The sequence below is a fragment of the Palaemon carinicauda genome, chromosome 38 (genome assembly GCF_036898095.1).
Source record: "Palaemon carinicauda isolate YSFRI2023 chromosome 38, ASM3689809v2, whole genome shotgun sequence".
Classification (NCBI taxonomy): Eukaryota; Metazoa; Arthropoda; class Malacostraca; order Decapoda; family Palaemonidae; genus Palaemon; species Palaemon carinicauda.
The window spans coordinates 51,894,758-51,907,186 of record NC_090762.1 but is presented as its reverse complement, the minus strand read 5'-3'; the positions used below and the strand labels follow the sequence as shown (position 1 = coordinate 51,907,186).

At 49.6% G+C, this 12,429-nt stretch overlaps 1 protein-coding gene across 2 annotated transcripts in view; it reads right to left on the bottom strand.

Moving 5' to 3' along the window:
* LOC137630624 (target of rapamycin complex subunit lst8-like) overlaps nucleotides 1-12,429 on the bottom strand; it is a 224,782-nt gene that overhangs the window by 77,984 nt on the left and 134,369 nt on the right. For both annotated transcript variants that reach the window (XM_068362229.1, XM_068362228.1), the window contains exon 2: nucleotides 10,858-11,072. In XM_068362229.1, coding sequence (XP_068218330.1) covers nucleotides 10,858-11,060 — 203 coding nt within the window. In that variant the 5' untranslated portion in view covers nucleotides 11,061-11,072. The remainder of the gene's footprint in view (nucleotides 1-10,857; nucleotides 11,073-12,429) is intronic.

The window sequence follows — 12,429 nt, the reverse complement described above, 5'->3', positions numbered from 1 at the left end:
TATTTTTATATTATTTTAATTATCTCAATCACTCAACTCAATATATTATACTGTATGTTATATTAACAAAAAATATAGCTGTACTTACATTACTCGAAGTCTCTGAAGTCGGAACACACTGGTTATATCACATTCTTCTTTTCAATAGACAATTTCATCTTTTTTATTGAGGGCAACAGGACAGAACATCACTTGGTGGGGAACCACATGGTTGAATAGACAGGGAATCCCACGGGTGCCGATCATGTTTTGAGTATTGTATTATAAAGTACTGTATGCAAAACATGCTATTATGCATTCTATTACAATTTCACCATTAGATTACTGTACAATGGCCGTAAGTCATCAAGCAGTCCTTTATTAAATAAACATGAAGTAAACTCCCTTTGAAGGGTAAAGTGTATAATATTAAGAATTTAAGGCTTTTCATGCCATCAAAAGAATCACTTGTGTTAAAAGGACCAAGTCGCTCTTGGAGGTATATGTTGGCATTTTCATGTCTGAGCTGCTTAAACCCAGAACATCTGTACCATGCCTGATGTTCTCATTACCCTTTTTGAATTTTGGAATTATTGAAATATGATTGGATAAAAAAAATGCCTGCTGGCAATTTCCAAGGTCAATGAGGTCTAATTATGTTGCTTTAAATTAAGGCACAAGCCGATTTGTACAGTGGTCTGCCGGTACAGCGTCTTGGCCATGAACTTATGAACAAGCTAAAAAGAAATCTTTCTCTCTTTCAGAATAACTAGTAACAAAATACAGGCACTGTATGTCAAAAGCTTACAAACTAGCTTTGCCAAAAAGACTGACTAGAGTCAGATCTTTATCTGACATTCCTCTCAAAGACTCAATGATCAGCCTCCCTTTCAGAACCAGAACTGCCTTTGGCCCTCATAACCCCAGGAGACTAACAAAGTATAGCGAGCTTGAACCTCTGTGGAGCGTAAAAGTGAGCGTGACATCTGGTGTCATGGGCATACTGTACCAGTCACTTGATGGTGAAGAACCTTGCCACCTATCACGTGCAGCCAATGGAGTATCTCAGAGCTCATGAGAGCTTTGATAGCAGTCCTGGGTGGCCAATTGTTCTTGTTCCCTGTTGCACGAGCACACAGACTGGCCATGAATGGAAAGAACAAGTGATACGTGATCTTCTCTCACACGTGACAGCATTAACGTTGGCCCGAGGGTCACAGAGAATAAACACATGATAATAAAATCATTTGGTGACCAAGGATCGTACTCCTGATCCCACTCACGTAATAAAATGTCTCATCCCTCTGATAATGGAGATCTTTTGCTGGTGCCTCTCACACCACCACAAGCCAAATTTATATTTATATTTATAGAGAGACACCGATGTATACCTCAATCATCCAGGGAAAGGAACAGGCAATGTGCACTACCGTTAATCCCAATTAACAAAGCATGTGGTTAGTTCGTAAGCCCCTGTATCATATACCAAGAGACTTATTCAGTCTAGGTTGGTTGTCGATACCACACCGCCTCTATTCCTCTCTCTTTAGTAAGAGATGAGAGATTATTTGAACAACAAGATAAAGCAAGATAAAAATACTGATCGCATCTTCCTGACCTAAAGACTGTTAGCCTTAGCTTCAGCCCCTGTATCGCATACCAAGACACCTTCCCAGGCATAGTTGATACTCGGTACTGTACCTTCTCTCTCACAAATAACCGGGGAGAGATCAGATAGTCTTGTGTGACTCCTGTCGACCTGTCTTCCTTGACTTCTTCGATGATTTCTTTTTCTTAGAAGTAGCAGCACCTATAACTCTGACAAAGAAAAGACTGAGGAGGAGGAGGAGTATGCAAGTCTCTTCTTGCCAGCTTTCTCAGGGTCAAGGTCTTGGAAACAAATGATGATGCTCCCACTGAGGAAGAGGGGCCACAATGGAGTCTTCAAAAGTGACAAAGAAAACACCAGCAGGTGACACTCTTTTCAGCACCTACATGGAGAGAAGTAGGAGTCATGGATACACAGAGGGAGCAGCTTTATAAGTCCTGGTAATGTCCAAGGAAGACCATATTCCTTAGGTTTCGGTTGGCATCGTTGTCATAGTCAGGCATGGTGAAGAGATGTCTGAGAACAGTAATTCCCCTACAAAAGGCACAAGGATAATGAGATCAATAGCACAATTAAACATTAACCTGTCCCACATTAGGGGCTTATACAGAAAACAACTGCATATCCTTGCACCTTTCAATAATTTATCCAGGTTTACTCAAAATACAACAGCTTGTCTCTGCACTTATTCACTTATCTAAAAAGAGCATGAAAAAATGACAAATTCGTAGATAATTTGTATTTTTCCTAACTATACAAACCTTAGCTATTTAATATGGGTTATTACTTCGGCGGAGCTGAATGACGAGCCATTAGATTTTTAACGAGGGTTTACTACCCCACTACTAGTTAGCGGGGGGGGGGGGGGGGGGGGTGTAGGGAGGGGTAACTTGCTACCCCCCCCCTCACACACCTGTGATTTAGCTCACTTTGCTTAGAGGTAGGACTTTCACGGGGAACAGGGCTGGCAGGCAAGTTTGATTAAATAGCTAAGGTTTGCATAGTTAGGAAAAATACAAATTATCTACGAATTTGGCATTTGTTCCGTAACTGAAATACAAACCACGCTATTTAATATGGGTGACTCACCCCTTAGGAAGGGTGGTAAGTCCCTGCCATACTGGCTTCGGCTTTGCCCGGGGACTCCATATTTGAGTGTGTAAGTACTCTGGAAATAAGGAGTCCCTGCACATCGCTAGCATTGCTGTGCAACTGCTGCGGCCTATATAAGCTGTGTGTGAAGGTGAGAAGAGTGACTTGTCCTAGGAAGTTGACCTGGAGTTCTTCAGATGGAAATCTAGGCTAGGACTCTCCCAATACCACCTCGTCAGGGTATGGGGACGCGACAGTATTAATCTTAATACTAGGAACACAAGGGAGCATGGTTTACCTGCAGTGGTTTGAGGTCAGCTGTGCCGAGAACCCAGGATGCTGCTTTCTCCAAGGGAGGAGAGGATGAAGAAAAGAATAAGGACCAGACAAACCTTTTCATTCATGCAGACTAAAAACCAGGTAACAATGCCCTCAACCTTCTGCTACCTGTCCATTAAGGAGCCTGAGGTTAGACCAGCTGTTGTGCAGCCACCACAGGGCCGATAGAAAACGTATCAAGTCTCCTGTGTGTCACGTCTTGCAGGTAGTGGGCTGTGAAGGTCGTCTGACGCTTCCACACCCCAGCTTGCAGAACCTGCGTCACTGAATAGTTCTTTTTGAAGGCCAGGGACGTAGATATGCCCCTGACATCATGCGCTCTGGGGCGACGTGACGGAGGAGGGTCAGGATTCAAGGCTAGGTGTATTACCTTGCGAATCCGAGCTGAGATGATATTCCTGGTGACCCTCCTCTTCGTTTTCCCAGTGCTCACAAACAAGGCTCGCACTTGGGGACGAACTGCATCTGTTCTTTTAAGATACAACCTCAGACTCCTTACTGGGCACAGTAGGAGATGGTCTGGGTCATCTGTTACAGAACGAAGACTCGAAACCTGGAAAGAGTCGAACCTAGGGTCCGGCACTCCCGGATTCTGAGTCTTGGCAACAAACTCAGGGACGAATCTGAACGTTACCTCCCCCCATCCCCTTGAATGGGCGATGTCGTATGAGAGACCAAGGAGTTCGCCGACTCATTTGGCCGCGACCAAAGCTAGCAGGAACACCGTCTTCCAAGTAAGGTGGCGATCTGAAGCCTGGCGTAATGGTTCGTAGGGAGGTCTCTTCAGAGACCTGAGAACTCGAACCACGTTCCATGGAAGAGGTCTCACTTCCGACTGAGGGCAGGTAAACTCATAACTCCGTATGAGTAGAGAAAATTCCTGCGAGGAAGAAATGTCCACTCCTTAAGACAGAGCGATAGCCTTTTACCGCCGAGACTGAAAGGCGCATTTCTTCCCGCAAATACACGAAGAACTCCGCTATTGCTGGAATAGTGGCATCGTGAGGAGAGATACCCCTTCCACGACACCAACCACAAAAGACTCGCCACTTCGCCTGGTAGACCCCTGTGGATGACCTGCGCAGGTGTCCAGACATCCTATTCGCAACTTGTTGCGAAAATCCTCTCTCAGCGAGGAGGTGCTGGATAGTCTCCAGGCGTGAAGTCAAAGTGAAGCTATGGCTTTGTGGAAGATGTTGGCGTGTGGCTGTTTGAGTAGCTCTTGACGTGGAGGGAGTTCTCTCGGAGGCTCCATCAGGAGTTGCAGAAGGTCCGGAAACCACTCTGCGTGATGCCATAGCGGAGCTATTAGGGTCATTGATAGATTGACCGATATTCTGGTCTTATTGAGTACCCTCCTCATCAGACAGAACGGGGGAAAGGCATAAACGTCGATGTTGTCCCACCGTTGTTGGAAGGCATCTTGCCAGAGAGCCTTGGGGTCCGGGACTGGGGAGCAGTACACCGGGAGCTTGAAGTTCAGCGCTGTAGTGAACAGATCCACAGTCGGGGAACCCCACAAAGTCAGAACTTTGTTGGCTATTTGAGGATCCAAAGACCATTCGGTACTCACTATCTGCGTCGCTCGCTCAGACTGTCGGCGAGTACATTCCTTTTGCCTGGAATGAAGCGAGCTGAAAGTGTGACCGATTGGGCTTCGGACCATCTCAGTATCTCTACTGTAAGATGGGATAGCTCCTCCCTGCTTGTTGATATAAGCCACTACTGTGGTGTTGTTGCTCATCACCACCACAGAGTGGCCCGCCAGGACCTGATGGAACTTCTGAAGTGCCAGAGATACGGCCTTCATTTCCAGCAGGTTTATGTGAAGGTACCTTTCTGATTCTGACCACAGGCCTGAGGTCCTGTGGTTCAGAACGTGGGCCCCCCACCCTATCTCTGATGCGTCCGAAAACAACATCAAATCCAGGGGAAGGACGAGAAGATCCACTCCCTTTCGTAAGTTCTTGTCTGCTAGCCACCACCGAAGGTCCGTCTGTTCTGCAGGACCCATAGGGATCAGAAAGTCAGGGGAATCGTGTCCTTGATTCCACCGAGACTTGAGTCGCCACTGGAGGGATCTCATTCTGAGGCGACCATTGGGAACCAGATGGACCAAGGAAGAGAGGTGGCCGAGGGGACGTAACCACATTTGGGCTGGAAGTTCTTCTCGTTTGAGGAAAGGCCTTGCGACCTTCCTCAGCCTTGCTATCCTGTCGTCTGATGGGAAGGCTTAGTGGAGATTGGTGTCTATGACCATGCCTAGGTATACCAGTTTCTGAGAGGGCTGCAGAGAGGACTTCTCGAGATTTACCATGATCCCTAGATCCTGGCAAAGCTCGAGAACCCTGTCTCGGTGGCGAAGAAGGGTTGCCTCCGAGTCTGCTAGGATCAGCCAGTCGTCCAGGTAACGGAGGAGACGGATACCGATCCTGTGAGCCGACGATGAAATCAGGGTGATGAACACTCTGGTGAACACTTGAGGAGCTGTGGAGAGACCGAAGCACAGCACCTTCAACTGGTAGATCTTGTTGTCTAGGCAGAATCTTAGGTACTTCCTGGAAGACGGATGGACTGGGATCTGGAAGTACGCGTCCTTCAGGTCCAGTGTACACATGAAGTCTTGCGGTCTCACTGCAAGTCTGACCGTGTCTGCCGTCTCCATGCTGAACGGAGTCTGTCTGATAAACCCGTTTAGGTCGAAAGGTCGATGACTGGTCTCCAGCCTCCAGACGCCTTCTTTAAAAGAGAGAGTCGACTGTAGAAGACTGGGGACCCGTCTACCAACTCTTGGAGAGCGTCCTTCTTCAACATGGTCTCGACTTCTGCCCGGAGGGCTTGCCCCTTACCGATCCCATGGTAAGGGAGCTCAATGACACTGGCCTCGCTGTCAGGGGTGGTAGAGAGGATGTGAACGGGACGCGATAACCCTGCGCGACCACGGAAATCGTCCAGGTATCTGCCCTGACTTGCTGCCACCTTGTCGCGCAACTTTGTAGGTATCCCCCCACTGGTGGACATGCAGGGGGACTGCCAATCCTAGCGTTTACGGCCACGGCCGCTCCCTCTAGGATTTTTACCTCCCCTGGAGGACTTCCTGCCCTTACTGTCCTTGACGGGAGAGGGCTTAGACACCTCTGGCTTCGCTGCTGTAGTCTTTTTCGTATTCTAAGCTGGACGGAGCTGCTGAGTTGCTGGAGGTTTGTAGGGCCTAGATGTCAGGGCCCTGTGGAGGAGGGACTCTTGGTTGGACTTCCTCCACCTCTCAGCGGCTAGCTCCACGTCCTTAGGCTCAAACAGACTCTTACCAAGCACAGAAGAGTGTCTGAGCCTGCTAACGTCGGAACTGGGGACTTTCTGGTGGAACCTCTCGGCAACTGCGTCTCGACGTTTCAGGATCGTATTGGCCCACAAGCTCGAGACTTGGTGGGCCAGAAACTCAATGGTCCGCGTGCCAGAGAGTAAGAAAGTCTCCAGTGCCTTCCTGGTGCTTTCTTTGGACAGGTCCTCAAAACGCACCAGGATGCCCAGAAACCCCAGCCAGATGTCAAGCCATGAAGTTGCCTGCATGGCACACTTCGCCACCTTCTCCTGGCTTAGGATCTCAGTGGCAGAATACGAAATCTGCCGGTTGGAAAGTCTCTCAAGAGGGACTCCCCCGGTAAAGTTCTTCCACAGAATGGTGAATGGGAAGACTCAAGCAAGTCTCCTCTAAGATCTCAAAGTACCTCCTCTGATAGACTCGAGGAGAAGGGAGGAGCTTGTTACCGGCGCTGGATCTGTTGGAGGAGGCAAGCTCGGAGAGCTGGCCTTCAACCTTGTCTCTGGTACTCTTCATCCCTTGTGACCAGGGCAAGGCTGCACTGGCCCTAGAGGGCTTCTGGGTGCCATAGACTCGGTCCAAGACCGTGTCCTTCCCCTCACGAGGAGGAATCTCAGGGTCCGGAAACCCGTTGAGATTTCTCATGAGGGTCAGAACTTGCCAAAACGCATGTTCTGACTCTTGATGCTCTCCTCCCGAAGGGCTAGCAGCAAAGTCTCCAGTCCCCAGAGGCTCTTCCTGGGGGGACACGTGGACATTCTCTGAAGGTCTAGCTGGTTCCTGTCTTATCCTTGTAGAAGACTTCAGCAAAGTCTTCGAGTCCTTCGGCTCCCACCTGGGAGGGATACAGGACTCTACCAACGATGGATGCAGGCTCTTCTCCAGTCCGGCGTGAGGAGACTTCTCAGGGAGAGGCGGAGTTTCCCCCATTGGTGCGATGGGGAACGGACCGGCTCATCCGACTCCCCTGAGGATGGGAAATCCTCATCCGTAGGGGAGGGAGAGAAAGTCTGGGGAGGAGAAGGAGCCTTGCGCAAGGATTTCCGAGGAGACAGCTTAGCCCTCGGAGAAGTCACCACGGAGGGGACTCCTCTCTTCCTCTTAAGGGGAGACGAGGTAGCCACTGCTTTGTGACCTAGTTCAGAGAACACAGGCTTAAAAGCCTGCATGAGAGCTCTGACTATGGTACCAAATCAGGGCTTAAGCTGACAGTCACGCTGTCAGACACTCCCTCTGGAGGGAAGGGGATCGAACAATCCCGGGGAGGAGTCGACAAACGAGGGTTCGCCTGAGCTGAAAGAGAGTCCTTAGACCTGTCTGAAAGCCTCCCCTCCTCCGGCGAGCGCGCTGTTCTGCGCCTGCGAGGGGGGGAACGAGAAGATCTGTCCGCTTGAAGCCCCAAGAGGTCACGTGCGGGATCGCGCTGGTAGTCGCGCGATGAGCCCTGCCATGGATCGCGCGCGGCAGGAACGTGTGGTACAAGAATTTCGCGCGTGACCGCGCGCGAGGGCGAGGGCGCGTACAGGTGACGGCGAGGGTGTGCAGCGCGCAGGAGCTGGAATGTGGGGCGGTGTTGAAGGCAAGAAAGGAGCTGGAGCATGAGCAACCTTCAGCTCGCGTGTACGGGGCGCGCAGGAACCTGTTGGTGAGCCCGTGCGGGCGAAATTATGGGGCGCGCGTGCGCAGGAGAAATATTCCTAGCGCGTGGGCGTGGAGCGCGTGGGCGTGGAGCGCGTGAGTCAGGAAGCACGGGGCAAGGGCGCGATTGCGCAGCCTCGTGAGTGCGCAAGGGTGAGCTTACGCGTTGGCGCGTAGGAGAACGATGCGCAGGTGGTGCAGGAACTGCCCTCTGAGGTGAACGAGGGCGCGCTGGGCGCACAGGGGATCGTGGGCGCGCATCAGGATGCGGACGCAAGGGCGTGTGCTGCTGGGATGGGCGCGCAGGGCGCGCAACCAGAACCGGGCGCGCAACCAGAATCGGGCGCACTGGCGTGCGCTGCTGCGATGGAAGCGCAGGGTGTGCAACAGGATTCGGGCGCATAGGTGTGCGCTGCTGGGCTGGGTGCTCGTGGCGCGCAACAGGATACGGGCGCACAGGGGTGCACAGTTTAGAAGGAGGCAGGGGTACCTGTGAGCGCCCGTGCGCTAACTTAGGTACCTCCTGTACTGCGCGCTGGGCTGTGGGAGAGCGCTGGCGCGTTGGTAAGCGCTTGCGCGCTGTGTCAGGAACTACTGCAATGCGCTTAACTCCAGAAGGGTGCTGGGGCCCTGGAGAGCGCTGACGAAGAGGGGAGCGCTTAGGCGCTGTCGCAGGAACTGCAGGAGGGCTCTGGTGCGCAAGAGAGCCCTGGCGCGCTAAAACAGAAACCGCAGGAGGGCACGCAGGAGATCGTGGGTGCGCAGGGTTAACCTGGCGCCCATGAACAGGTGCAGGAGCGCGCACGCACGCAAGGGAGTGCAATGGCACTAGGTCAGGAACCGCAGCAAGACGGCGTGCAGGGGGTGCCTGGCGCTTAAGGGACTGAAGCACAGTTTTGCACTCAAGTCCCTTGTGCCCCGAATGGACCGGTGCCTGTACAATGACAGGATCAGCATCCTTGAAGGGTGATGGCAGGACAGCAGGTCTGGAGGGTGACAGGTCAGGGGGTCCCGAAGGACGACCTTCCACCGAGGGAAATCGCGAACGATCTTCGGAGAGGTCTAAGGTGGTAGCTGGCAGGATCGGAGAACGGTGAGTCTCCTCAGCAGAGGACTGAGGGGACGACGAGCCGAAAAGGCGCCTCCTAACTCCCTTGTGAGGAGAAGGAAGACCTCTACGGCGAAGGGGAGGACGAGCCTTCCGCCTTATATGCCCTCTAGGGGCCGTGGAATCAGCAAGCTGACCTTCGTAGGGCCTCCGCAGAGGAGTCTCTGTAAGTGAACTCCCCCGGGGGGGAGAATCACCAGCAGGAGAGACCAAGGGACTAAGTTCCGCCCTAGAAAGATGTTCGGAGGGGGGAATCAGACCCTTCAGCTACCTCAGCAACAACAGGAGCAGTTTGATCCGACACACCGGAGGCCTCCGTTATAACAACGTCGACGATAGACAGAGGATCTACGTCTGCTATCGCCGGCGATTGTTTAACAGCTGCTCCCAGCTTGATCATATCAAACAGGACTTCCTTGGAGGGCGAACCCTGAAGCCCCAAGGAAGACCAAAGCTGCAACAAATCACGGTTAGGTACAGGGAAATCAATATCCTCCACCGAGGGAGGAGGGGCAGCTGCCTCGCTATGGGAGGCAACTACCTCTCCCGTACCCCGGGATCGGTCAACAGAACAACGGTCTACGCTCCCCTTCGACGGTCTCTCGGAAGAGACCGATCGAGTGGGAGCTTCGGAGGAGGTTGGGGCAACAGAAGAAGAGGCCTTGTGATTTTCTCTCTTTAAAGAAGCCTTTGAAAGAGAAATATCCCTTTTGGATTTCTTCTTCCGGCACCGGGCAAACCTCTCCTACTGGGAGGTAGACCACTCCCTACACTCACCGCATACATTACCCTTTTCACACCGTTGGCCCCTACAATGAGGACACAAGGTGTGAGGATCCGTGTCTACCGCCGACAGAAAGGTCCTACAAGGGCGATCAGGTAAACCAGGACACGTACGCATGATGATAGAGGCCAACTTCACACACTCTGAGAAAGAAAAAGCAAAACAGATTAATGGCAGTCAAAGCGAGGGAGAGAGCAGACAGGTCTGTCCTCTGCCCGAGCCAAAAGTAAAAGTGAAGTATTCACCGGTGTGTGTGAAGGGGGGGGGTAGCAAGCTACCCCTCCCTACCTCCCGCTAACTAGCGGTGGGGTAGTAAACCCTCGTTAAAAATCTAATGGCTCGTCATTCAGCTCCGCCGAAGTAATAACCCATATTAAATAGCGTGGTTTGTATTTCAGTTACAGAACAAAACTAAAACAGCCAAAATTTGGGTAGCAGCAAAAGTACATGTGAAGTAATGCAGTGTTTGAGGCCGAAGTCAAAAGTGAATACCTAGCTGACTGACAGGTGGGCAGGCTTTGCAACCCCCTGCCATTAATTATTACTACTTGGTTAAAGTTTTAATAGCCACTCCAGCTTTGTTGAAGTCATATGCCTATCAAAGGAAGAGAGTTTGTATTTGTGTAGGAATAAATAAAAACAAAAAACCAACACTTATCACAAATGAATATAAGAAAAGACCCAACAGTTGCAAGAGCAGTGCTATAATATGTTGGCACCTGCTGCAGCCAAAGAAAAAGTGTCTACTCTGTGACAGTAGGGTGGGTAGGGCTTTACCATCGCACCACCAGCCATTAACCAACTATCTTGTTAACAATTCGATAGTCCTTCCAGATCCACTGAATACATCCCTATTTGAAAGTAATAAAGGTTTGCATATGCATATGAACAAATTTAGCTTGAGATGAAACCAATAAAGAACAAAGTAAAGTCTTGTAAATAGAAGAAAGTGATTAAAAAAATTTATATTGATACTACTGTACTACCTTAGATCCCAGATCTTGGCTGTGCAGTCTTCTCCTCCAGTATACATCCATTTACCATCTTCTTGAAAGCCTACAGCCGTGACATTTTTGCTAATACCCTCATAGTTTATGACTGGGTTTGGAGCAGATGAGTTTATGTCATACATCCGTATGTGTTGGTAGCCAGCAGCTGCTAATAATTGACGATCTGGTGTTATTTCCATAGCATTGACTTGCTGTTTAATAAAGTTAAGAAAGTAAACAAAATGACAGAATATTAAATATGATGAGCTGTGAAAATTGTTTACAATATCACATATCTTAGAAGTAGCGTACTGTAATTTATATTTTTCCTAACGATACAACTCAGTCCTAAATAGGAGTATGAATTCAACAAAGCTGCAACAACGGTTAAAATTTAAGATGATAATTACAACTTTCGTCAGTTGGCTAGACTAGCACTTTTGAGCTTTGCAGGGTGGCTGAGGCAGGAAATATAACTAACAGGACTCAGATTTGAGTAACACCATCATCCTTTAATATCCTCATCCTCATTGGGTAGAAAGTCCCATGTACCCAGATCAGGCTGGTTTAACTTTCCTGAGAAATGTCAGAGCACCTGGTTCTGTATAGGAGCGATGGTGATGACTCCTGCCAACTTCCAAACGATCTTAGCATGTAGATGACGCAGATATTATTATTATTATTACTAGCTAAGCTACAATCCTAGTTGGAAATGCAGGATGCTAGAAGCCTAAGGACTCCAACAGGGAAAATAGCCCAGTGAAGAAAGGAAGAGAACTCTAACCCTAAACAGTGGAAGACCATTGTACAGAGGCTATAACAATACCCAAGAGTGTCCTCCTAGAAGACCTGCTTACCATAGCATAAGAGTCTATTCTACCTTGAGTGGAAAATAACAACCGAACAATTAGTGAAATAATTAACCCCAAGAGTGAAGAAAATTTTTTTGTTTATCTTAAGTGTTGTCAGGTGTATGAGGAAAGAGGAGAATGTGTAAAGAATGGGCCAGACTATTCAGCAAATGTGTAGGCTCATATCAAGTGTAAATACAGTAGTACAGTACTGTAATCGGTCACAGAACCGATATTCTTGTATAGAGTATGTTGTCAGAAAGTAAAGGCATCTAAGAATTGGCTGAATACATTCTAGAGGATGGGAAGTACCGGTAATTCCTAGCAGGGGTTGTGGTAGCCTATTGGAAATATCCCTGTCACACAATCCGTTGGACAGGAGTTCGACACCTGCTCAAGCTCGATAGTTTCTAGTACTGTCTGCAACCTCACCCTCCTTATGAGCTTGGGGGAGCCTTAGGTCTACCTACTGAGTCATCAGCAGCCATTGCCTGACCCTCCCTGGAACTAGATGGAGAGGGAGCTTGGGGACTGACCATATGTATCCATGGTCAATCTCTAAAGCATTGTCCTGTCCCTTGACTCTACTAATCATGAACAACCTTTAAACCTTGTTAGAAAAGAAAGGTTGCTTGGTTATAAAGCTCACCAGCATCTGCCATCTAAAAAGTGGGAAGAAAAAAGGGTAGAGGGCAAATCATTCGACATTTCATTCCAG